The following is a 26,380-nucleotide window of genomic DNA, read 5'->3' on the forward strand; positions in this document are numbered from 1 at the left end:
GTGTTCACACCTTTCACATTATGAACCTCTTTCCCTCTAGCATCTTTAGATTAGCAACCCACCCCCCTTGCTGCCAGGTGTACCAACATGATATCATGGACACCGGTAGGTAGCGGGAGGTTCAAGACAGAATCAATAGGATTATCAGTAACCTCTCCTGACACTTATTCTCCTTTTGACTCTCTTTGTTGGTACATTATCTGAGCAGATATTTGTCCTCTTGCATGTGAACCGTTTTATTTAATTTTTGTCCAGTAAGTGATTTTTGTTCTGTGATGCAGTTTCGCCAGCATTTGCACATACATACAGAGTCCAGCACCTGAGCTACCTTTGTGTGCCGTATTACTTTTAGCGCAGCAGTGTCCATCTGATCATTGAACACAAGCTCTTTTGTGGCCGAAGCAAAAGCAGCATTTACATTGTGTCATTGGATCAAATCTTAACGGTTCCTTTAGAAAGGATTGAATCCCATTTTTTTTCTGGCCATAGAGACCGCTAATATATGTGTGTAAACGTAGCTCGAAATGCTTTCAACCAAGTTTTACAAACCATCATCTTTTTCTTGTAAGCAAAAATTGGGGTGGCACTGATCTACCCATAAGTGGCATCTCTAAATAACAACATTGTCGTTCTAGATCGTACAAAACAGTTAAGGACAACTACACACATCATATTTCTGTAAGAGTTCACAAGAGTGAAACTTATGTGATTTTACACTGCGGGCCACGTTACAATCGCCCCAAAGGTTTCAACCAGTGGAGATCCGAGACCACCACTAATAACTAAAATTAAGAATGCCCTTCATTTCTGATTGCAGAAACGCTCTGTTAAGTTCAGTAAACCCAATCAGTTGAGTTCTCAAAACTCTGACCCCCCCCCCCCCCCCAAATAATCAAAACTTTTTCATTAATAAAGTGTTTTCAAGTTTTTGCTAAATTAGCAGTACTACACTTAAGGGCACAAGTGATATTTTATCGCCCGACTTACCCAAAACAATGATCCGGGTCTATTAATGCAGATACAGAGAGACTGAGGCACATGAAATAAAATAGTATCATTGTTGAAGCACAAACATAGCGCCATTGACCATATCCACAATTATCCCTAATTTGTGGAACTTCCCATAATACATGGGCTGTAAAGAAAAGTGAAAATGCAATAAATAAAATACGTCTGAGCAAAATATATGTAATGAGTCATTTTTCCATTGGAAAAACATTTAAAAAGTAAATACAGTTTTAATAATCACAGGAAAAAATGTACCTGTTATTTTATAGATTTAAACAAAATTAAAACTTTCTTTGTCACTTCTATCTACAAGTCAAAGGTGCATCAAATATACAGTCCTTGTTGTACTGCGGCATGCTTTTGCATATTCGCATGCTTACATAATAAATAATAAATACCAGAATCAAAAGGAAGCCACAAAAGATTTCATGGTGGCTTTCCTTGTATTCGTAATCCATGTCCAAATCAGATGAAACTAACGAACTAAAAAGGAGCATTTGAGGTAACAATGGAGGGCCAGCCACCCTTCAAAAGTTTCATGTCTAAAAGTTGTGGAAGTATTCAATAATTCAAGTACAGCTTGAATGGTTTTCAAATGGGCCACAAAATGGTGCAGCTTTAATTTTTTTTTGCTGTTAATCCAAGAGTCGGCATTCACAGAGTTCTTTGTATATCATCTTGCGGATACGAGGCATGTCATCTTGGGAGAACTGGAAAGGCTTTTCTTGAGCGAGGCACTTGCAGTACTGAAAAGAGAGAGAAGACGTCTGTTATTGCTAATATATAAACCTAGACAAATAATCCACCGGCAGCATGAATCAGAGTCTGGCTGCATGACTGCAGTTAAGTACTTTTTTTTTTTTTAAACACATCAGCATTTTAGAAGATATATAGTTAACAGATCTGCTATGGAATAGACCTGTCAATCATCTGGAGCAGTGCAGAGGGGAGGTGCCCGACTAACTTTGCCTCTGGATGGTCCCTGTCAGATCTAACTATACACCTGGGTGCAAATCGAGCAGCCACGCTCGGATTCATTATGCCCGTGGTTTGGACAGAATAAATCGAATGACAGGTTCCCTTTAAATGTCAATTGTCAGCAGGATTGCTATCAGATGGTCTAAACCTGTCCGGATAAAGATCTGGATTGGAACACATACAACTCTACTGCTGCAAGTAACCACTGCTAGTCAACAGCTGCCAACAATTTATGTGGTTGGCCATGTTGCCACATATTATGTATCCCATATCCTGTGATGAATCCATGGCATTTTTTGTAACCGACTGATTCACAAGTCTCAGGTTGTTTATGGAAAAAAGGCTATAGACCTACCTGAAGCAAAAACACGCCGCAGTCAAAGTCATTCTTCTGTTGTGGAATGCACTGGAAGAAAAATAAAAATGTAATTTGAGAAAAATTTTACTACGTAAAAGCACAATAAAGAAAGAGCATAAAATTAAGTAAAAATTCTGAGTTATGACCAGATATTGTCAACTCCCCACTTCGATACTGTTCTCACATAGAAAGCATGTATCAATAGTTTTTTTTTTTGCTTTTCTTCGTATTCTCACTATAGTTTAAGGGAATAAGCTTGAACCCCCTAAAAGGTGCAGTAATTTTTTAATTACATTAATAACTAATACGACGGATTATAAATGGATTGTGGGGTAAATTTCAGATTCCGTGCTGAAATCCATCTAAAATCTCAGGCAAATACACACGCATATAAATGGGGTTTCTGCAACCCCATTCACAGGTAACAGAAAACCTTCAGGTAGATTTTAGTCTGTGGAGGAAGTAAAAAAAAAAAAAAAAAAATTATATATATATAATATATATATATATATATATATATATATATATATATATATATATATATATATATATATATATATATATATATATATATATAATTTTTTTTTTTTTTACTTCCTCCACAGACTAAAATCTACCTGAAGGTTTTCTGTTAAAAAAAAAAAAAATTATATATATATATATATATATATATATATATATATATATATATATATATATATATATATATATATAATTTTTTTTTTTTTTTTTTATATATATATATATTTAGAATTAGCATAGCATATAGGATTAGCCACAGTGAATGACAATGGGCCTAATCCTGATGTGAATCTGTTGCGCACACACAAACAAATCTGAAGTAGAAATCCAAAAGGTCAGTCGTTGTCATGGATTTACTTGTTAAAATGATACCTTGGTTGATGAAATCTGTCTTGTGGTTGTTTAATCTGTATTTGTGGTTTTCAGTTAATGAGATTCTGGTGCTCCGGGGAGGCCTGTGGGGCAGAGATTTATGTGGTCCTCTGCTTATATATTCATCAGTATTGGCTTATGACAGGTCACTGATCCCTCACTGTGAAAAAGGGAGGATGATTGACCTCATGGAGATCAACATCCGACACTGCGGAGACACCATCATGTGTTTCTCAACGCAGTGATTCTAGAGCACTGCCCCCATCCCTTATGGGAAATATGTAAAACATGCAAAAACATAAGCCGCGGAGACACCATCACATGTTTCTCAACGCAAGCAATGACTAGCCAGGTCTTTCACCGGGAAGGAACAACCACGGGAAGGGCAGTCTCCAATGAAGGAAACCACCTATACCAAAACATGGTATCCATCCACAGACAGCTGTTTCGGGGTATTGCCCCTCATCAGTGTGGAGTAGGAAACTGGCTAGTAGGAGCAATGCCTAGTAAAAGACCATGAAAAAGGGAGGATGATTGACCTCATGGAGATCAACATCCGACACTGCGGAGACACCATCACGTGTTTCTCAACGCAGTGATTCTAGAGCACTGCCCCATCCCTTATGGGAAATATGTAAAACATATATTACATATTTCCCATAAGGGATGGGGGCAGTGCTCTAGAATCACTGCGTTGAGAAACACGTGATGGTGTCTCCGCAGTGTCGGATGTTGATCTCCATGAGGTCAATCATCCTCCCTTTTTCATGGTCTTTTACTAGGTATTGCTCCTACTAGCCAGTTTCCTACTCCACACTGATGAGGGGCAATACCCCGAAACAGCTGTCTGTGGATGGATACCATGTTTTGGTATAGGTGGTTTCCTTCATTGGAGACTGCCCTTCCCGTGGTTGTTCCTTCCCGGTGAAAGACCTGGCTAGTCATTGCTTGCGTTGAGAAACATGTGATGGTGTCTCCGCGGCTTATGTTTTTGCATGTTTTAATGATCCCTCACTGACCGGCCCCCTATTTTACATACTGAATATAATATGTTTTGACAAAAAATGTCACATTCAGCAAGCAGGTGGCAGTGCCTGCTCTGTAGCATGATCGCATGTACAATGTTCATATAATTATTTTATTTGTTGATATACATGTATTCAGAAAAAAAAATTCTCAAAATGGCAGCGCCTGCGCAGTAGCATCTATCGGTGATTCCATAGATGCTACTGCACAGGCGCCGCCATTTTGCCGGTGCCATCTCGTTGGAGACAATTTTTTTTTCCTCTAGCAAAATGGCGGCGCCTGTGCAGTAGCAACTATTGAATCACCGATTTTGAATATATGTATATCCCCAAATAAAATAATTACATGGACATTATTCATGTGCTCATGCTACATCACAGGCGCTGCCGCCTGCCTGCTGAATGAAATTTTTTCAAAACATGATATTCAGTATGTAAAATAGGGGGCAGGTCACTGAGGGATCAGTGACCTCTCAGAAGCCACACTGGTGAATACCTAATCAGAGCTCCACAAAAAGCCATCCCCACAAGAATCATCACCCAAGGTATCATTTTAATCAGTATAACAGCGCCGGCCTGACACTCGCCACAATTCTGCTGACAGATTCCCTTAAAGCCAGTGTCTGAACAGAGCTTCAAGCATAAAAGATTGTAGAATCACAGACCCTCCTGTTCCACAACAGAGAAGAAATTAGTTTGTTTTTTTTTTTTGCAAATTACAATGCCTGAACTTTTCACCTTTTTTACAGTAGTCTGCCAACACTGAAGAAATTCAGGATGATTCTTTTCCTTGGCTTCTGTCATAAGGTACTTGAGGATGTTCTGCAGGAAATTAGAATAAATAATAAAGATTCAGTGAATCAAAATGAACCACCTTAAAAGAAACAATTTTCCTTCCTTGTAGACAACACAACATTGGTAAAATGAATATTCTACCTTTATTGTGCACTTGTTTTGCAATGTGATATTATAGATGAGACACTCCTAAGAGCCACTGCTCAAGCTCTACTGTGCTCAGAAGACCACATGATGTTGTGAAAGAAATGTAAACTAGAGCTTGCTCATTCTTACAAAGTTCAGCCAAGTTAATTTTTATCAGTGACTAGTTGCAACGCAGCAGTGTTCATGCCTGATAACTCTTACGTGTCACAGAAAAGTATCTAGGGACATTATGTAGAGCTTTTTATTACTGTAACTTGTTCATGCACCTGGTCACATTATATAAGATCTATATTTCGAATACACTCCTGCCTATAGAAGAGCATATAGCTTTGCCCGACCACGGTCTAGGTCCGTAGTCTCTTTCTGTGGACATGATCTCGTGTATTTCCGTATCCACCAGGATCCCAGGCTTCGCTTATGATCTGTGGACTGGTGAGACATCACTTGTGCGCTTCACAGATAATGTCACACCGGGTCAAATCAGTTGCCGTGTCAGGCAACCTGGAAGCTTAGGAAATTTGTTGAGTTCCTGACCACGGCCAGAGAGCATTGACCTGGGCTGTGGATCTGTTCATCTCTACTCCTGACTACTGTGTTGAGCATGAATAGAGTCAAACCCGAGAATGTGCGAGCACCAAGCATCTGGGTCAGGTGGCTTCCTAGAAACAAGTTCTGTGCACTGTCAAGATGCTTTTCAACCCATCTGCATGTTGAAGAAGATGGTTGCCACTTACCTCTGTACAAAATTTTAAATGTAAGCCTTGAGAGTCATAGAAAGAAATAGTCTTATTTGGGATGTTCACAGCAACTAGGGCCCAGTGGACTTGTAAGTGTATTGGAATCAAAAGCAAGGTCTTCTTAAAGAGATCCACCTAGAAAAAACACAAATGAACACAGTAAGTACAGCAAATCAACGGAAAAGCAGAAATCTGTTATTACACAGAAGATAATAGTATTCACCGAAGGGCATCCCTTATCCGAATCTCCACAAAATACAAAACCACATACTGGATGGCCGCGCATCACTGAACACTGGATTAGTCAGGCAGCAGAGTTTAGGATAGATTGGAGGGTGTGAGAGTGATGAGGGAATGCAGTAATGTTTTTGTTTTTGTAGATTCTTGGGTCTGGGAGACATTTTTGAATTGGAGTAGGCAGGAAGTGGAAAGGGCTTGGATGTGTGATTTGAAGGAGAGATCAGAGTCAAGGGTTTCCCCGAGGCAGTGAGCTTGCGGGACTAGGGAGAGTGGACAGCCATGGACTTTGATGGCTAGGTCTGTTGGGGGGAGGGGGTTGAGCGAGATGGTGGAAAGATGATGAATTCAGTTTTGTTCAATTTATGGTTTAGAAATCTAGCGGAGATGAAAGAGGACAGATATAGTCTTTTATTTCTTTATCCTAATGATTTCTTCAAGGCTCTGGCTGTGCGGTGCCTGGAATAAACCTCCGCCTCCTGTCTTCATTTGCGTACCACCTCCTCCCAACAACGTCACACTGCCCTGCGAAGTGTACTGGTGGCCCAGGAATCCTGCGCCTGAAGTAGCGCGATAATACATACCTGTTCCACCCTTCTATGGGCATTGACTTCAGCGTTCTTCTGCAAAGGCGTGCAGGGCGATAAGGTGCCCTCCCCAATTCCCTCCTCCCTGCATAGTACAGTTTCTGATGCCCCTGTCACCCATGTATGCATGGTCGGGAGAGAACCTTATCGCCGTGCACGCTGGAGGTCACTGTAATGGAAGTAGCAGTGTCTTGCCTGCGCAGAACAACAAAGAAGCCAATGCCCATAGAAGAGAGTAATTGGAACGTATAATCGCGCTACATCAGGGCGCAGGCGTATGATCCGGGTCCACCATTAAATGTCACAGAGCACTGTGATGCTGATGGGAGGGGGGTGGTACGCAAATGAAGACAGGAGGCATAGTCTTCTTACAGGAACTGAACACCTAAGAGCCTGGAAGAAATCAAATACGATTTCTCAACAAGACGGCAAGTATGAGGTTAACATTTCTATCATCTGTGTCCCCATATTAATAGATCATGTACATCCTGGGGGTGACAGATTCCCTTTAATGCACGTTATGCCATAAGTGGTTAAGTAAGATTTCAGGGGTCATACTGTCAACATGGGCACATGAATGTGTATCCCCTCAATAGACATGTGCCGGCTGTGTTGCTATTCTGCAAAGCCATGATAAGAAATTACCATTCGATGTGTGCGGCTACAAGCTTTGCATGATCTCAGAGAGACAGCAACGTTTTTTTTCACTTATACACACACATATATCTGTACTCCATGACGGGAGCATCAAGTTGCAATAATGATGGTGGGCAGGCCGGTATAGCTGGTGTGTGCGGCACAGTCATAGGCATTGATGGTTGGCTGTGGAACGATTAGATGTCAGCTTGTAGTTGTGACGTCACCTACTGGGGCAGTCCCTTGTGCAGCTCAAATCTGTGCTGCTAGAATCCACCATCGGGGCTCCAGTACTATATACAGTGTTCGGCACCTGGATGTGTTGTACTGACAAAGCCTCCTGATGTGCCCAGTGTTCACGCATTGGGAGAAACACATTGAGGCAACAGAAAAGCCGTAGTCAAGAATAATAGGCCACAATATTAGCGGCTTTACAGCTGAAATTTTGGAAGTGAGCAACAAAGATTGATCCCTTTCCCCCACATATCAATAACCACATACAGAATAAAAGGAAAGAAGAACTTGCCTTTTTAGTCCATCGTTTCACCCCATCATATCCTTTGGTCACAAGTTGTTTATGAAAAAATGTGTTAAAGAAGTGAATCTGATAAAACAAATGGAACAATGTTAACATCCGTGTCTGCAAAGAAAAAATTGTGTAAAAAAAAAAAAATTCTGGTTGCAAGACAGTAAATTTATATGAATTCTGTTTTTATAAAATTTAAGTTTTATCAGCAGGAGATTCTCACTGAAGGACTAGTAAACCTGCTGCCAGGTAGTCCTCCATATTCAAGAGCTCTGCATCACCCCTCACACGTCACTGACTGGCAGCTTGCTGCCTATGCACATCGTACACAAAAAGCTGCCATCCAATGGTTATACAGGGCTCAGCCTTCAGCTAAAACCTGTTCCCAGATTCCCTTTATGGTGCGTTTCCACTGCACGATGAGGAAAGAGCGTTTTGGATTGCTGACCAGCATACACAGGCTGCCAATCACCCAACAAAGGAGCCAATGATCCTTTGGCAGCTTAAGAGAGCATCATTCTCAACAGCATATTGTTCTGTGTAAACACGACCTGTGCTGCTGAGAACAATGGTCAGCATTTAAGCAATGAACAAACAATTACTAATCGCTCCATGCGCATATTATGCGGTCTCGTTGTCTAACCAAGCTATTAAATGACTGCCCATTGGTGCATATTTGCCATTTATTGCAGGAGATCACATAATGTAAACTGATATTTAATATTCAAGTTATTAACCATAAATTGTGGAAGAATTTTGCAATTCTTCACAAATACTTTGCCCCTAATCAGCTGTCCAATGTGATCATATAAAAGGTACACAGAAGGAATATGCAAAAATTTAGGCAGAAAAGTACATCTAGGTAAATACGCACCTTGTCTGGTGCAGTATCCATAATGAGATCACCGTACATGTTAATGACCTAAATACAAAAAAATTAAAACACTCTCAAAAAAGGTGAAGATTTTAACGGATTATTGATTGAAAATTATCTATATGAACACATACATGAATATGGTTTTATTTCTCACAGAGCCTTTCAGAAACAGATTTAAAAAAAAGAAAATTCATATTCGTGTTTTCAAACCTGGTCATTGAGCCACTGTTGTTCATCGAGGGTGACAAGATCATCCAAGTAGAGCGTGTGTTTATTATAGCAGATGCGGAAGCCACAATTTTTGGCTCTAAACTTTGCCATTTCCTTGCAAATGAGAGGTATCCTGAGAGAGAACACAAGACGAAAGAGAAATGACCATCTGTATTGATTTGTCCGGCACAGGTACAAGAAGAAGCAATAGACAAGTCCCTACGAAGCTTCATCCTGGTGACGTGTCTACAAGATATGCTTAGTTGGTTCATACTTGCCTAATGCAATGATGCCCAAGGTTTGCCAACTGCTAATTCAGTAAAGAGACATCTACTTTTACCAACTACCTAAAATGTACTTACCTAATATTTAGTAGGACCATAGCTAAATGACACTAATAGAGAAAGAGGGCAGGAAGGAATGAAGATGCTGGCTAAAATCCAGAGATGCCCTCACACCATGTGATGGTTTACGGGTATGATTTCCCAACGAGTACTTGATTCTTACAGCGGAGAACAGAAATAAGTGTGATAATCTGCACATTACCCCAATATTACCACGGGATTTAATCCTGTGAAATGGTAAATTTATGGCTCCAGATTAAAGCTCTGGCCATCTAGAAGAAGCAGGTTCGGTGTCAAACACAGGAGGGCAAGACCGCAGCGGTATAGTGCGCTCATCTAGCGAATAGAGTCATTGGCACTGCCAAGTCTTCTAATGCACCCGCCGATCACATGACTACTGGGTGTCTGCCTGGCACCGCAGCACTGCTAGGTCCTAGTGGACAGGGGTAGAGGGTTGTCTGGGTCCTAGGGACGCCTCAGTTATAGTGGAAAGAAATGAGCAATTAAGGAAAAAAAAAAACGTTTCTTTTAAAATACATTCTCACACAGATATAAAAAAAGAAATAAAATAAAAAAAAGCAAGGAACTCCTCTACAAATATTAGGCATCTAAATGACTGTAATAACCTGGAGAATTCATCAGGCTTTTTGGCGTAAAACATGAATAAAAATAAAGTTAGATATTTTTTTTTTCAACATAAATTACATAGCAATGTATAGGTACTGCAAAACACCGCTGAAAAGTAATACGGTATGTCAAGCACAAGACAAAGCCTCATACAGCCATGCATGTGGACATAATAAAAAATGATGGCTGCTGAAAAGGGGAGGTGCAAAAACGAGGGGAGGGAATAAAGGAAAAACAAAGTTATCACTTATCCCATAACATTAAAAGTTTCCCGTTCAGCTGATCTGTGTGGGTCCCAGTGGTCTAAAGCCCCCGTTACATACTGTGATATCGCTAGCAATATCGCTGTAAAGTCACCGATTTTGTGACGTAGCAGCGATATTGCTAGCGATATCGTTACATGTGATACTCCGACCGGCTCCCCCGCTGGTTATTGCTGATCGCGCGAGAAGGTCCTGGATCATTTCTCGTCGGGCGCTTCCTGCTGGGTTTCCTGTGGCGCCGACGAGCGACGCGTGGACGTGGGCGGGAGGACGTAAGGATCGCCGCGTCTGACAGGTATGTAGCGACCCCCGACCCCAGCGATGTCGCTGGTGAGATCTGCCTGTGTGGCAGCTCACTAGCGACCACTTAGCGATGCACCAGCGATCCATATCGTTGTCGGGATCGCTGGTGCATCGCTATGTGTAACGGTACCCTAAGGCCTTTTCTTGCCAGATCATTTAGAAATATGCTACAATGGATGCCGCAGTAATGGATCCATGGCCCATTGACTCCAATGTAAAAAATAAAAAAAAACACAATCTGGCAGAAATCAGTGAGTGAATAACGGACTAAAAAGTTGTGTCAGCACTGGATCTGTACTAATGGATTATTACTGGACATGTGAACTTAGCCTAACCCCCACCGATCATCAAGTTATCCCCTATTCTGTGGATAGTAAATATGTTGCTTCCACCAGACAATCCCTTTAAGGGGTTATCATACAAAATACATGAGAGCAAAATAAAGAAATAGAATAAATGTCTAGTTGCCTGTCTTACACCTGGGAGCATGGAAGTGAAGCAGACAGGAAGACGCATGTAAAGACTTCCTGTGAGGCTTGTCTCTGGAGGGCATTCGGCACCAGAGTATTGCAGACTGCAGTAAGTGTCAGGGAAGAAAGTCAATAATCTGATCATGATGTTTCCCTATTGCTGAAGATCTACATGATGAATATTAAATGTCACACCTGTGGGAAAAGTCCTGGTTAAAAACCTCCTTTAATCGAGTAAGGACTTCATTTTCAGTCAATGGAATCAAACTCCCATACTTCTTCACTACTTCATTCAGAAGATCTAGAAAAAGGTGGAAAAGAAGCAGATAAAATAAAAGATAAAACAAATCTTCAACGTCAAATTTTACTGGGGGTAGGATTATCTCTCGGAATCACGTTGTCATGTTAATGTCTGGATATAGTAAAGTTATAAAGTCTGATGAGGCTACCTGTTGTGTTTCAGAGCTACGCTAGCCTACTAGAGTCAGCTTAGGCTTAAAGGGAACCTTTCAGCAGGATTGTGTAAAGTAACCTACAGACAATGTCAGGTTGGCACCGTTATACTGATTAAAATGATACCTGGGCCGAACTTGTGGTTGTTTAGTCTTTATTTTCAGTTTTGAGTTAATGGAACTACTATGGGAGTATTAACAGAGCGAGCAGGCGGTGGCTGATGGGCATATTCTTCAGCCAACTCCTGCACTCTAAATAAATATTTTTAGAAATTTAAAAGAAAAATGTTGTGGGTTCCCCTGTATTTTTGAAAACCAGCCAGGCAAAGATGACAGCTGTGGTCTGCAACCCTCAGCTGTCAGCTTTAGCCAGGTTGGTTATCAAAAATAGAGGGGTCTCCACACTTTTTTTTAATTCATTTAAATAAATAGTTTAAAGACAGTGTGGGGTCCCGCCAACTAGCCAATCTAAAGCAGACAGCTGGGGGCTGGTACTCTCAGGCTGGTAAGGGGCCACGGGTATTGGCCCCCTCCAGTTTAGAAATAGCAGTCCGGAGCCGCCCAGAAAAGGCGCATCTGTTGGATGCCCCTTAAAGATTTGTTTTGCTGGCACTGTACACAATATGATGCACCCAGAGGCATAAATAGAAATCATGGGGCCCCATAGCAGAAGTCCCAACCCCCCCTTCCCCTAACCAAAAAAAAAAAAAAGGTATTTCAGTGGAGTCACAGAAAGGCATAGCTTATGACTTTGCAGCCATAAGGCTATGTGCACACGTATGCAGAAATTTCCTGAGGAAAAACGGACTCCTGCTAATACATGTGGGGACAAATGACACCGCAAGAAACGACCTGGAAACCATCTGCAGTGACTTCGAAAACTTAGGTAAGAAAGTGAAAGAACTGGGATCTCAGGTGGTCTTCCATCTTCCCAGTGGATGGCCATGGAACAAGGAGGTGGAATAAGATTCTGCAGATGAACAACTGGCTACGTCGATGGTGCCGTCAGCAAGGATTTGGATTTCTGGATCACGGAGTGAGTTACCTATACGATGGACTACTTGCTAGAGATGGGGTGCACCTTGCGAAGACTGGAAAACATGTATTTGGAAGTCGCCTTGCTACACTTATAAGGAGAGCTTTAAACTACTGTAGAACAATGCGGGAAGGGAAGCAAGAGGCCAGAAAAAGCCATACACCTGACAAATGCTATTGAGAACTCTGCTATTAGAAGTGGGAGGAAAGAACAAAGACAGAAAATCTAAATAATAAAAATAATGAAGAAAGAGAAACCAAATCACAAACTAAATTGTTTCTATACTAATGCACAAAGCATGGGCAACAAACAAGGAGAATTGGAACTACTAACGCAGGATAATAAATATGTCATTGGAATCACAGAAACTTGGTGGGACAATACACATGATTGGAATACAAGGCTAGAAGGATACAACTTATTTGCAAGAAACAGACATAAATAAACGAAGACGAGGTGTCGCATTGTATGTTAGAAACACGTATATCTGCACAGAGATCCAAGCTTCAGAGACTGGGAGTTCTGTGGAAACTGTTTGGGTAAGAATACAAGGACAGAACAATGGAAAGGACACCATTGTAGGCATTTACTACAGGCTGCCTGTGCAAGCTGAAGATATGGATGAACTCTTTATGCATCAAATGGCCGAGTTCTCCAAAAAATATGACATATTTGTCATGGGAGATTTCAACTATCCAGACATTTGTTGGGAATCTCTCTCAGGCAAAACTAACAGGTCAAGGAAATTCTTATCCTCTCTTGCTGACAACTTTATCTTCCAAAAGGTAGGGGAGAAAACAAGGGTAACTGCTACCTTGGATATAATCCTTATAAACAGGGAGGAAATGGTTGAGGAGGTAAAAGTGGCTGGGACTCTAGGAGGTAGCGACCATGCTATTTTAGAATTTTGGATAACTAGAGGAGGAAGACCTGTGAAGACTCAGACATCAAGGTTAGATTTCAGAAAGGCAGATTTTAAGGGATTCAGAAAGAGAACTGGAGGGATCCAATGACTGGATATCCTTAAGGACAAAAATGTCCAGGAAGGATGGGAAATCTTGAAAAATGAAATTCTCAAAGCACAATCGTTAACAATTCCGAAAAAAGGGAATAATAGGAAGCATTTAAGGAAACCAGGATGGATGAACACAGAACTTAAGCACATGCTAAAAAGGAAGAAAGAAATGTTTATAAAATGGAAAGAGGGAGGCATATCTAAAGAAGAATATAATGCTGTCTGCAGAACCTGCAGGGCACAAATCAGATTATCTAAAGCTGACAATGAATTGAGGCTTGCAAGAGACGTCAAAAGCAATAATAAAGGATTTTGGGGATATGTCAAAAGTAAAAGAAAAGTCAAAGATGCTATAGGATTTTTACAGGATGAAAATGATGAAATGGTAAGACAGGATGTTGAGAAGGCCGAACTTTTAAATTCCTATTTTGCATCTGTTTTCTCTCAGAAAGGAAATGTAACATCAACTATTCTTCACTGTCCTATTAAGGGAATAGAAGAATCCAGGATATCTATAAACAGAAATATAGTGAGGAAACACGTCGCTAGCCTAAATGAATTTAAGTCTCCAGGTCCAGATGAATTACACCCCAGAGTACTGAAGGAGATAGCAGAAGAAATTTTTGAACCGCTCTCCATAATCTTTGAAAATTCATGGAGAACAGGAGAAGTCCCAGAAGACTGGAGAAGAGCAAATGTTCCTATCTTCAAAAAGGGGAAGAAGGTGGACCCAGGCAACTATAGGCCGGTGAGTCTGACTTCTATACCAGGAAAGATCTTTGAACAAATTATTAAACATGTATGTCAGTACCTGGATAAGAATGAAGTGATTAAACAGAGTCAGCATGGGTTTGTAACTAATAAGTCATGTCAGACTAACTTAATTTCCTTCTATGACAGAATCACTGATTGGGTGGATCAGGGAAATGCTGTAGATATAGTATATCTTGACTTTAGCAAAACATTTGACAAAGTATCTCACACAATCCTTATTGAAAAAATGACTAAGTATGGAATGGACAAGGCACCCGTCAGGTGGATTCTTAACTGGCTTAGTGATCGGACCCAAAGAGTGGTCGTAAATGGCTGCACATCCAGTTGGAAGAATGTCTCAAGTGGAGTACCACAGGGCTCTGTCCTGGGCCCTGTATTGTTCAACATCTTTATCAACGATTTAGATGAAGGAATTGAGGGTAAACTGATTACATTTGCTGATGACACAAAGCTAGTAGGGATAGCTAATACTAGAGAAGATTCAAAAAGATATAAATAAACTGGAGCAGTGGGCAGCAACTAACAGAATGGTTTTTAACAGGGAAAAATGCAAAGTACTACATCTGGGCAATAAAAATGAAAAAAGCATATACAGAATGGGAGGAATAGCAACAGCTAACAGCTAAGCAACAGCACATGTGAAAAAGACTTGGGTATACTAATAGATCACAGACTGAATATGAGTCAACAGTGTGATGCAGCAGCAAAAAAGGCAAATGCAATTCTAGGATGTATTAACAGAAGCATACAGTCTAGATCACGTGAAGTCATTATTGCCCTCTACTCCTCTTTGGTCAGATCTCATCTGGAATACTGTGTCCAGTTTTGGGCGCCACATTTTAAAAAAAGACATCAACAAACTGGAGCAAGTTCAGAAATGAGTGACCAGAATGGTGACCGGTCTGCAAACCCTGTCTTATGAGGAAAGGTTGCAGGATTTGGGAATGTTTAGCTTGCAAAAGAGAAGACTGAGAGGAGACTTAATAACTGTCTACAAATATCTAAAGGGCTGTCACATTGCAGAAGGATCATCTTTATTATCATTTGCACAAGGAAAGACTAGAAGCAATGGGATGAAACTGAATGGGAGGAGACACAGATTAGATATTAGAAAATACTTTTTGACAATTAGAGTGATCAATGAGTGGAACAGGCTGCCACGAGAGGTGGTGAGTTCTTCAATAGAAGTCTTCAAACAGAGGCTGGAGAGACATCTGTCTGGGATAATTTAGCGAATCCTGCTTTGAGCAGGGGGTTGGACCAGATGTGGCCCAGGAGCTCCCTTCCAACTCTACGATTCTATGATTTTATGACTCCTTACCAGGAAAACCGCAATTTTTGTTCTGCGTTTTTAGTGCGTTTTTTAGCAGATTTTTCTCGTTTTTTTCTGGAGCATCCTAATACAATGAAATCTGCAGATTTTCTGCAAAATTAATGAACATGTTGCGTTTTTTTCCGCAGTGCGTTTTTTTCCACAAAAAAAATGCATCATGGGTACAAAAATTGCGGATTTATTCTATTAATAGGATGCTTAATGTACAGTATGCGTTTTTTTAAGCGTTTTTGCAGGGGAAAAACGCAAAAAAACGCAAAAAATCCTGAACGTGTGAACACAGCCTTGCAAAGTGATTTTTCCCTATTTGAAGCCCTTTAGTGCTCCCAAACACAAAGATATCCCAATCATGGCCACCAAGTATAATGCCAACAAATTTACTCTCAAAACACAGTGAATGCCTCTACAGAACCCTCCACTTGCACAGTATGACCCTACTGTTCTCACCTGGCAAAGTATGGTGCCCCACCTGTGACCCTAACAGTCATCCGCACAATATGACGGCCCCCACACAGTCCTCCATAGAATACCCACCACACAGTAAGATGGCCCCAACACAACCCGCAACACAGTATAATGGCCCCTACACAGCTTTCTAAACAGCATAATGGCCCGCACACAACCCTTCACACTGTAAACTGTGTTCCAAATTATTATGCAAAAAGAGTTTAGGAGTGATAAGGTTAGAATTTTTTTGTTTGTCATTTAAACTCATTGATGGTGATGTGTGTCAGGGCTCTTTATATCACTGAAAGCAATTGCAGATACCTGTGCAAATTAGTTTGGCAGGTGTGTCCAAATAAAGGCAAGACTACTTAAGAAGGCTGTTCCACATTATTAGGCAGCCTACATTTTTTGCCAAAATGGGAAAGAAAAAGGATCTGTCGGCTCCTGAGAAGCAACAAATTGTGGAGTATTTAGGTCAAGGCATGACTACAATCAACATTGCCAAGACACTTCATCGTGATCATCGCACAATCAAGAAGTATGTAGCTGATTCCCAGCACACAAGTGTGCGTGCTGATAAGGAAAAATTGAGGACTCTTTCCAACAGGCAATTGCGTCAGGTTAAAAGAGCAGCTGCAAAAATGCCTTGTCATAGCAGCAGACAAGTTTTTGAATCTGCTGGTGCCTCCAACGTCCCCCGAACAACAAGATGCAGGGTCCTTCAGAGGTTTGCAGCTGTGCGTAAGCCATCCTGTCGACCACCTCTATCCACTGCGCACAAGCAGAAACGGCTCCAGTGGGCCAAACGATACATGAAGACTGACTTCCAAACTGTTCACCGATGAGTGCCGTGCAACGCTCGATGGTCCAGATGGATGGCGTGGAGGATGGCTGGTTGATGGACACCCCATGAAAACACGGCTAAGGTGCCAACAAGGAGGAGGTGGAGCAATGTTTTGGGCTGGAATCATGGGGAGAGAGATTGTTGGCCCCTTTAGGATCCCTGAAGGGGTAAAGATGAACTCCATAATCTATGTGGAGTTTCTAAAACAGCACTCCCTGCCATGGTTCAAGAGGAAGAACCGTGCTTTCCGCAGCAAGATCATTTTCATGCATGATAATGCACCGTCTCATGCTGCAAATAACACATCTGCATCTCTGGCTGCTATGGGCATAAAAGAGGACAAACTTATGGTGTGGCCACCATCTTCCCCTGACCTCAACCCCATTGAGAACCTCTGGAGCATCATCAAAAGGAGTGTCTATGATGGCGGGAGGCAGTTCACATCTAAGCAACAGCTCTGGGAGGGGATTCTGTCCACATGCAAAACAATTGAAGCACAAACCATCCAAAAACTGACAAATTCAATGGACGAGAGAGTTCAGAAGCTTCTTTCCAACAAGGGGTCCTATGTGCAAATGTAACATCACCTAGAATAAAGTTTTGACTTGAAAACTGTTTGATTTCATTTTGTAAAAAGCTGATAATGCTTATAATTTCACAATTGACCATTTTTTTGTTCAAAATAAAAATAAAAAGGTTGAAAACTCTGCTGTGCATAATAATTTGGAACATGCATTTTGAGTGTTTCTTATTTTTAAAAATATACTGTTTTCATAGGCAGTTTGTTCAAAAACATTGCAATTATACTAGAATATTAGATGACTGGAAAATAACAATGACTGCAATTCATATAGGTAATTTAGAGAAAATATGAGGAAATATTTTTTGCATAATAACTTGGGACACAGTGTATAATGGCCTCCACGACCCATCCAAACAATATAATGGCTGCACATAGCACTGCAAACAGAATAGCCCTCCAGTTAATATAATGTGCCCCACAATGTACTCATGGTTTAACAAAAAAACACCTCTCCTTTCTTCGTTCTCCCGCTGCTCCAGTCTCTTCAGCGTGTGGTCTGCTTAGCACAGCGGCGCAATTTAGTGATGTCATTGCACCCGCTGAGCTGAGATGACACAGCAAGAATGATGGAGGAGGGAGTGGATGGCTCCATCTTCCATTATTGCTTTCAACTATATCAGCATCCAGGAGGCCAATACAGTTCAATATGCGATGGGGAAGGAGGACGTGTAAGGCTAGTTTCACACTAGCGTTTTGGAGCGCAGCGACGGCCTGCGCACGGCCGCCGCTAAGCCCCGCCCCTGCCGCGCCCCCGCCGGTAGCTCCGCCCACCGGCGCATGACGCTGCATGCGCCCTGCGTCCCCTATCTTTATCACAGGGGGCGCAGGCCGTGCGCAGTATGCGTTTGGCGGCGCATGCGCCTTTTTGACGGTGCGCCGACGCAACCAAAATGCAGCAGGTTGCGTTTGGCGCAGGTCGGCAGCGTCATGCGCCGGTGGGCGGAGCTACCGGCGGGGCGCGACAGGGGGCGGGGCTTAGCGGCGGCCGTGCGTAGGCCGTCGCTGCGCTCCAAAACGCTAGTGTGAAACTAGCCTTAGCCCGGTATATATAGATCGATTTGCAGGACATATACAGTGGGGGAAATAAGTATTTGATCCCTTGCTGATTTTGTAAGTTTGCCCACTGACAAAGACAGGAACAGTCTATAATTTTAAGGGTAGGTTAATTTTAACATTGGGAGATAGAATATCAAAAATAAAATCCAGAAAATCACATTGTATAAATTATATAAATTTATTTGCATTTTGCAGTGAGAAATAAGTATTTGATCCCCTACCAACCGTTAAGCGTTCTGGCTCCTACAGACCAGTTAAATGCTCCTAATCAACTCATTACCTGCATTAAAGACAGCTGTCTTACAATGTCACCTTTATAAAAGACTCCTGTCCACAGACTCAATTAATCAGTCAGACTCTAATCTCTACAACATGGGCAAGACCAAAGAGCTTTATAAGGATGTCAGGGACAAAATCATAGACATGCACAAAGCTGGAATGGGCTACAAAACCGTAAGTATGACGCTGGGTGAGAAGGAGACAACTGTTGTTTTCATTGAACCATGCAGATTTACCGCATGTAACGAATGAGTATGGACTACGCAGCGGAGATGAGTCTTCGCAGCAGATAACTGACATGCTGCGGCTTGTAAACCCGCACCGTGGGTGACTTTATGCAGCATTAAATAGAAGCACGGTGGGCACGGGATTTATAGGAATCAAACCCACTGTGCTTGTAACCCAGAACACAGTGGTATGGATGCAGCGCAGGTGCTTCCAAAACGCCGCTATTCCGGATCGTGGGCACATACCCTTAGGGGTTAAGAACTGTACCCCTTGAAGTATCCAAAACCTGATTCAGGATGTTTGTTAACCCTTCAGGAGCTTGAAGTAAAATGTCGCTTTAGCTTCAAATTTTTAATTCTCACAAGCTGTAATTTATTTAAAGGGAAACCTGTCAGCAGTTTTGGCCACTATAAGATGTGGCCACCGCCTTTCAGGGCGACACCCAGCGGACTGGACCGCCCCCGAGTGAGTATAATAAAACTTATTTTTCCTATTTTGCAGGTTGGACCGGGGCCTTATCTACACCATTATAGAATGCTGTAGATAAGCTCTGAAGGGCAGTGGACGCATCTTATCGGCCAAAACTGCTGACAGGTTCCATTTAACTCCCTTATACAACGCTTTACAGATATTATCAGCACTGTCCCTATTGGGGCCCACAATCCAGATTCCTTATCAGTACGTGTCTTTGGAATGTGGGAGGAAACCGGAGCACCCGGAGGAAACCCACGCAAACACGGGGAGAACATACAAACTCCTTGCAGATGTGGTCCTTGGTGGGATTTGAACTCTGGACCCCAACGCTACAGTGCTCACTGCACAAAAAATTTGTACAACAATTTGTCCCGAGCACTCCGATACCTCATCTGTGTTCAGAATCTACTGTTTGGACGAACGGCATCAAAAGGAGGAAGCGCGATTTGACTTCTGGATGGAATAGATAGAGGTAAAAAATTATTTGCACAATAGAGACCTGTATAGGACACTGTTCACATGCATGGCCTCTATTGTGCAAATGTATACTAAGCAGTCACCCCCGCCATGAATGGGTAGGTGGTGAGTGACCGTCTATTTAGTATTTTGCACCTGTGGTTTGCAACATCTTGCTATATGGGCTGGCTGCACCCTGTAGTGCATTTGTTCAAAGAATGCCAAGAGGACAAACCAGCAAAAAAAAAAACAACACACAGAAGCCCCGAATTTTGGAACTATGCCTCCTCAAAATTCACCGAGGAGTATAGTGACTATAGTGAATGTGCTTGGATAATATCTTATCCGAGCATGCTCGAGTGTTATCAAAGTATCTTGTAGTGCTCGTATACTATGTTTGAGTCCATGTGGCTGCTAGACAGCCTGAACACATGGGGATTCCCTAACAAACAGGTGATCCCCACAAGTGTTCAGGCTAACAGCTGCAAATCATGCAGCTGCAAGGACTCGAACATAATATACGAGCACGCCTGAGATACGCTGAAAACACCCGAGCATGCACCCGAATAAGATGTTATCCAAGCACGTTCGCTCGTCACTGGTATTGACCTTTTAGGAACCACAGGGTGAGAAAAAGAGGAGTTGAACTCAAGCGCCATGTAATGGATGTAGCAATCCTAAAAGTCAACATCAACCCTTTAAAGAACCAGTCTAGCATTTTCTTTTAGCGCTGGATTGGTGGCACTAATGTAAATTTCCTGTCCACAGCAAAATTGTTACCAACGGCCCTGTTCAGCGATAAGAAGCCAAACCAGAAACTCCCATTTGCAGATTCATGTTTTGGAGTCTTTGCCCCTCATTTGTGCAAAACAGATTTGAGTTGGCTAGGTATGTAAGGGTATGTGCACACGGTGCGTATTCTGCTTAGGAATTTTAAATACTGATTTTTTTTATGTTTTCATCAAATTTTCAATATTTTAGAAATGCAAAGCAGATCAATCTAAATGTAATACTAACAAAATACAAGGAGTCATAGAAAAAAAAAAATCTAAGAATCACTGTGATACAAGTCTAAACATACAAGAGTTATTAGCAACATCAAGTTAGACATATCCAATTAGAAAAAAGTGGCATGGTCGCTAAAAGTAGTTGTTTTTGGTTTTTAAACACAAAGGGGCACATACCGAAAATACTGGATGCAACTTGTTCATCTGGGACGTAGAGCATTTTCTGTCCGTTCTGTAGGCCCTGTACATCCAATCCTTCAGAGGTCGTCTGCTCATTGGGACTTTTACAGTAAGGGTGATCCAACAACTTGGCGCTAAATATGTCAGAGTCTGTGCTGTCATCCAAGTCCATGGTGCAGGATTCATCTCCATTCCCAACCACATCCTGGGAAGCATTGTCCTGACATGTAAAAGCAGCATCGCTTGCACACTCGTGCAGCTTGTCGTTAGGCAGGGGAATCTGGTCGTCGTCCTTCTCGCCATGAGTGGCCGTTTCCTCCTGGCAAGAGATGTATACCTCTTTTTCGGTGAGTAAAAAGTCATGTGGTTGGTTGTTAATAGCGGGAGCCTCACTTGCCTTCTTGGTTAAGGTGTCGGTGGCGCACCACGGAGCGGGCGCGCAGAGCAGAGCTTGCTGGTTGTCTTTTAAGAGAGCAACGTTGGACGCAGCATTTCCGAAGGGAGCTTCCACGCTCGGCAGCTTGACGGCGGCATCACCTCGTAGGCAGCTTCTGGTCGGGCATTGTGGGATCTGATATAAAATTCCTGAAGTGTTATTGTTCATATCGTATGACCTCCGTCCTGCTCGTTTGTGTCTCTGAAGTTTCAACTTCAAGTACGAGACCACTCTCCTAATCCGGCTTCTCAGAGTCTTCTTGCAGCAGTTCCAAAAACCTTTCTGAAACCACATCCAGTTAAAATCCAGTAGTCTATAGCTGGGCTTTTGTGCTCTGAGCTTCTCAGACTGTAATTTACCACAGGCTGCAATCTGAAAGAGTTTTCTCTGCATCATAAATAAGGGTACTCTTCCGATATTAAGCAAATCACAGCTTTTCAGCAGCCATAAGCCTCCAGAGCACGGTTGCTTTAATAAGCCAGAAAGTCTCTTTCCCGGTCTCTGCCTGCAACGTCGTGGCAGCAAAATCTCATCCTTGCTTTCCTGCCCCTTGGGGGGCTTCTTTGGTGGCACACTAGCGGAGTCTTGGTGGACGAGATGATTGATGGACACCGGGCTTGAGGTCTCCTTCCCACCGCAAAGTTTAGTCTTCTTTGCGGCTTGCAATGGGGTCACTGGATCTTCACATAAAGGAACCTCAGAAGAAGAACATTTTCTTTTAAGACTTTTTAAGCTATATTCTTTTACAGCGCTATCCCCAGATTCGGTTCCTGAGATCTGACCGGCAAGTCTCTTCGGTGCTTTGGCGTGACTGCCGGCAATCTGCTGGTCCTTGTGGTCATTATTCAAGCAGGCATTATTCCATTTCTTGGGGAAGAGGTTTTTTTGTTCTTTGGAGACAAAGTTGTTAAAATCTCCGGACTGTCCTGAACATTTTGACGGCAGGACAGAAAATCGTTTTTTTCGGGCTTGAAAAAAGTTATGTTCTCTCATTTTTCTGCCACATAAAAGGCTTGAAGCTATCCTAAAAGAAAAGAAAAATGCAGAATAAATCATCCTGACCTTAGAACGGGTGCTCATCTCTTAATATCACCTTATATGTCAATCTTAAAGAGATATCTATCACACACGCACAGCGGTACTTCAATTTATCTCTCACTTGTCATCCATATAGAATCCAAATGCAACCTGTTTTTTTTTTTTAAGAGCATCTGCTATTAATTTAGAAAAACATGTACAGTTTCCTATGTTACAAAATCGCAATGCAGAAGCTATACAGATGTTCCGTATGGGATCCCTATATGTTGGGCGCATGCATAGAATGGGTGAGTGTGACCCGAAATACGGAAGAAACTAGTGCATGCTGCGATATTTTTCACAAGCAGATATGGTCCTTTAAAAAAAATAATCGCTTTAAAGACTGCGCCATTGAATAGTATTAGGGCCGTGCAGATCTGCAATTATTTTTTCATGCCAAGTCAGCATAAGAGAAAAAAGAAAAAAAAATCGTAGCGTGCTGCAAGTGCATCCGATGATCGAATCATGCGCACTGATGCAAGACTATGGGTGCGAGTGAAAAAGCAGACTGCACTTGGATGTCATCCTAGTGCAGTCCAACATGAGCGGACTCAGACAACGCAGAAATTAAGTTTTCCTCACTTGTGCAGCAATTTTTTCGCGCAAGAAAATCGGATCACACTAAGGTGACACTTGTGTCAAACTCTGACAGCATAATGGCCCGATTCACTCATGCAGCTGTGTGACCCCGGCCTACGATTGAGCGCTCTCCATGAAAATACACTTGTGTGAACCTAATCTTAGAGGCTCAGGCCCAGCGCTATTTCAATACTTTCACTATTTCATGTATTAAAAGTCTGAGAGCAGGCCATAAATTCTGATCTTTTTACATGTTAAAGTATGGTCAGTATTTTACCTCAGTATTTATAAGCCAAAACCAGGAGAGGGACAATCAGAGGAAAAGTACAATAGAAACCCGTCATCACTTCTGTATTTATCACCCACTCCTGGTTTTGGCTTACACATACTGAGGTAAAATACTGACCCAGTAACCCAATGTGTGAATGTGGCCTTATAGACAAGTATTTCCTGCTGATGCCATTTTAAAAACATTTGATTGACAACCAGACCTACTGCCATATTGCTTAACTTTTCCATTATAAATTTTATACAGGGTGAGAAAAAAAAGCACAGATTTGTTTCTAACAAAAAGAATTTAAAAAGTGACAACCACAATGGCCGCACATTCTGCTATCTGATGTAAATATGGCTGCAGCAAGAAAATAATTACTACTTTTCCATTGATGACTTGTAGTAGCTTCCTCATTGTACTATACATCTGACTCCTATTGATTTAAATAGGAGGCGGATTTGCAGTATCCTGTGGCAGCTACAAGTAGATGGAGCAGCTTGGCAAGTGAGTACTGCCAACGCCGATAACAGCTGATCGGCGGGCGAGCCGGGTGTCGGACCCCTGGCCAATCAGCCATTAAGGACTTATCCTAGGGATAGGCGATTGATGTAAAATAGTGGGCAACCTCTTTAACACTGGCTGCTGCTCTAAATCCTAGCTCTACTACGTGGCCAATTTAGAACGTAGTTGGAATGTAGTTGGGCAAAGGCCAGGGCCGGCACCAGCAAGGGTTGGCACCAGCACGGGCAAAGGCCAGGACCGGCACGGGTTGGCACCAGCATGGGCAAAGGTCTGGCACCAGCACGGGCCGGTGGGCATAGGGCCGGCACCAGCACGGGCAAAGGCCAGGACCGACACCAGCACGGGCTGGCACCAGCATGGGCAAAGGGCTGGCACCAGCACGATGAACGGTCATTTTATCATATACTACAATAATTACAGAATTGTGCACTGTGCACGATCGCAGGTTCAAGACCCTCAAGAAGTGTAAGAAAAAAAAAGTGAAAAAGAAATAAATTAAAAAAAGGATTTTTATTCAAATCCCTTTATTCTGGAACACCAAATAAAAATCGATATTTGGTAACGCTGCGTGTGTAACAATCTGATCTAATAAAATATCAGAGAATTGATCCCATTCCCGCCACAACAAGCACAGAATCGCTGCTTTTTGGACACTTCGCCTCCCAAAACATGGAACAGAACAGAAAGTCGCATCAACCCCATTACGGCACCAAATAAGAACTACAGGTCGTACCGCAAAAAAGGGACATGGATGGAAAAGTAAAATGTTACCGCTTGGGGAAAAGAAAGAAGGAAAACTCAAAAGTGAACAGGGACCCCCAAGGGCCACATAAGCCCGGAGCCGGCACCACCACAAATGATCATTAAAGCAACTTTTCATCAGGATGCTAAGCCCTGACACAGCAGCATTGTACATGGAGTGGTGTAACCCATAGCAACAGCGGACGGCCATGTCCTATGGCGACCACACGACCCCCGGTTGCCCCCCACAGATCTCCCGGGGACACAGCACAGCCATGTAGTTACCTCAGCGGAGCAGGCCATGTGGCGGATCCCACTCACATCCATGATAGCACACATGTCAATCGCCGGGCCACAGCACGGGAAGCCACTGACCACTGCGGCCACTGGGAGCGCCCTATAACGAGGGCCAGACACGGTGCCGGTACGTGTCACACAGCCCACACCGGCCTCTACAGGAGGGGACGCCCGGTACTCTCAGCACACAACTGCCCCGATCCTCCGGCTTCCTCCTGGCCAAGCACAGCACAACGCCTCCTGTACGGGGTATCACAAGGGACAAACAACCAGCAGAGTGCGAACCCCAGCCGGGAAGGAACACGTGACCGCCTGAGCACTGGCCCGGGGCTGCCCTGAGTGCTGGGGGAGGGCGCAGCGAGCGTGAGCTCATAACATAACGCTCTCCCGGGAAATTGTGGCCACCAGGGCGGTCGTGGTATACACATTTGGTATTCTCATCTCAGCCAGTCGTGAGAAAGGAACACCTGTCTAAATGCAGCAGCCAAAGGTGGATTACGGAAATAGCCGAGCGGGCTAGGCATCGCTGTTTACGTAACCGCGATAGAAGTAAATGCCAGTTACGCAAAACACGTAGCACAGCGGTCCACGCTGTTTCCGTAATTCAGGTGTTACGGAAATAGCCGAGCGGGCAAGGCTAAGCTATTTACGTAACGCTGATAGAAGAGAATGCGAGTTAAGGAAAACACGCAACACAACGATCTACGCTGTTTCCGTAACGAGTTACGAACTAGCCGAGCGCCTGTGTTACGATGTGTCTGTGACTATGAGTTACGGAAAAACGAGCAGGCTGTGTTAAGCCGTATGCGTAACTCCCATAATTGGATAGACGTTTCGGAAACCGTATGCCACGCTGTTTCCGTAAGCTACGCACCTATGAGCGTTACTAACCGCGTAGCCCAGACGCTCGGTTATTTCCGTAACTCCTGAACTGCGGAACTGGGCTGTATGCTTGTATCACTTATACTCATAATGATTCATTCTAGTTTTCCTATGTGTCGGTAAAAAAATATTGTCTGTCCGTGATTTTTTTTATATGCTGTCCAGAAAAATAAGTGTAGTTGGCAACCCAGCTCCGGCCGCCGGGCACACGCAGGGTACTCGTACGGTGACCGGCCGTGTGTTTAATGTATGTAGCTGGCACCACGAGGGGCGGACCGTCCACCCCGGCGCTACCGTCAGTCTGTGGTGCTCAGGCTCGCCCCCTGCATGACTAGAGTGTGAGAGGATGGCAGAGCGGAGATGGCGCCCCCTGGTGGCAGCACGGA

At 42.9% G+C, this 26,380-nt stretch overlaps 1 protein-coding gene across 1 annotated transcript; it reads right to left on the reverse strand.

The window, feature by feature from the left end:
• Positions 1 to 1,039: 1,039 nt before the first annotated feature.
• SENP5 (SUMO specific peptidase 5) lies at positions 1,040 to 25,610 on the reverse strand. Its single transcript, XM_073578737.1, has 10 exons — positions 25,101 to 25,610; positions 21,184 to 22,646; positions 11,218 to 11,323; positions 9,016 to 9,148; positions 8,803 to 8,850; positions 7,929 to 8,006; positions 5,940 to 6,077; positions 5,002 to 5,085; positions 2,342 to 2,392; positions 1,040 to 1,754 (listed from the first exon to the last, which is right to left on the reverse strand). The coding sequence occupies exons 2-10, from the start codon at positions 22,613 to 22,615 to the stop codon at positions 1,644 to 1,646; spliced, it is 2,181 nt and encodes a 726-aa protein (XP_073434838.1). The 5' UTR covers positions 22,616 to 22,646; positions 25,101 to 25,610; the 3' UTR covers positions 1,040 to 1,643.
• Positions 25,611 to 26,380: the final 770 nt, after the last annotated feature.

The sequence above is a fragment of the Dendrobates tinctorius genome, unplaced genomic scaffold (assembly GCF_039654945.1).
Source record: "Dendrobates tinctorius isolate UK_male_01 unplaced genomic scaffold, ASM3965494v1 ptg000060l, whole genome shotgun sequence".
NCBI classification, from domain to species: domain Eukaryota; kingdom Metazoa; phylum Chordata; class Amphibia; order Anura; family Dendrobatidae; genus Dendrobates; species Dendrobates tinctorius.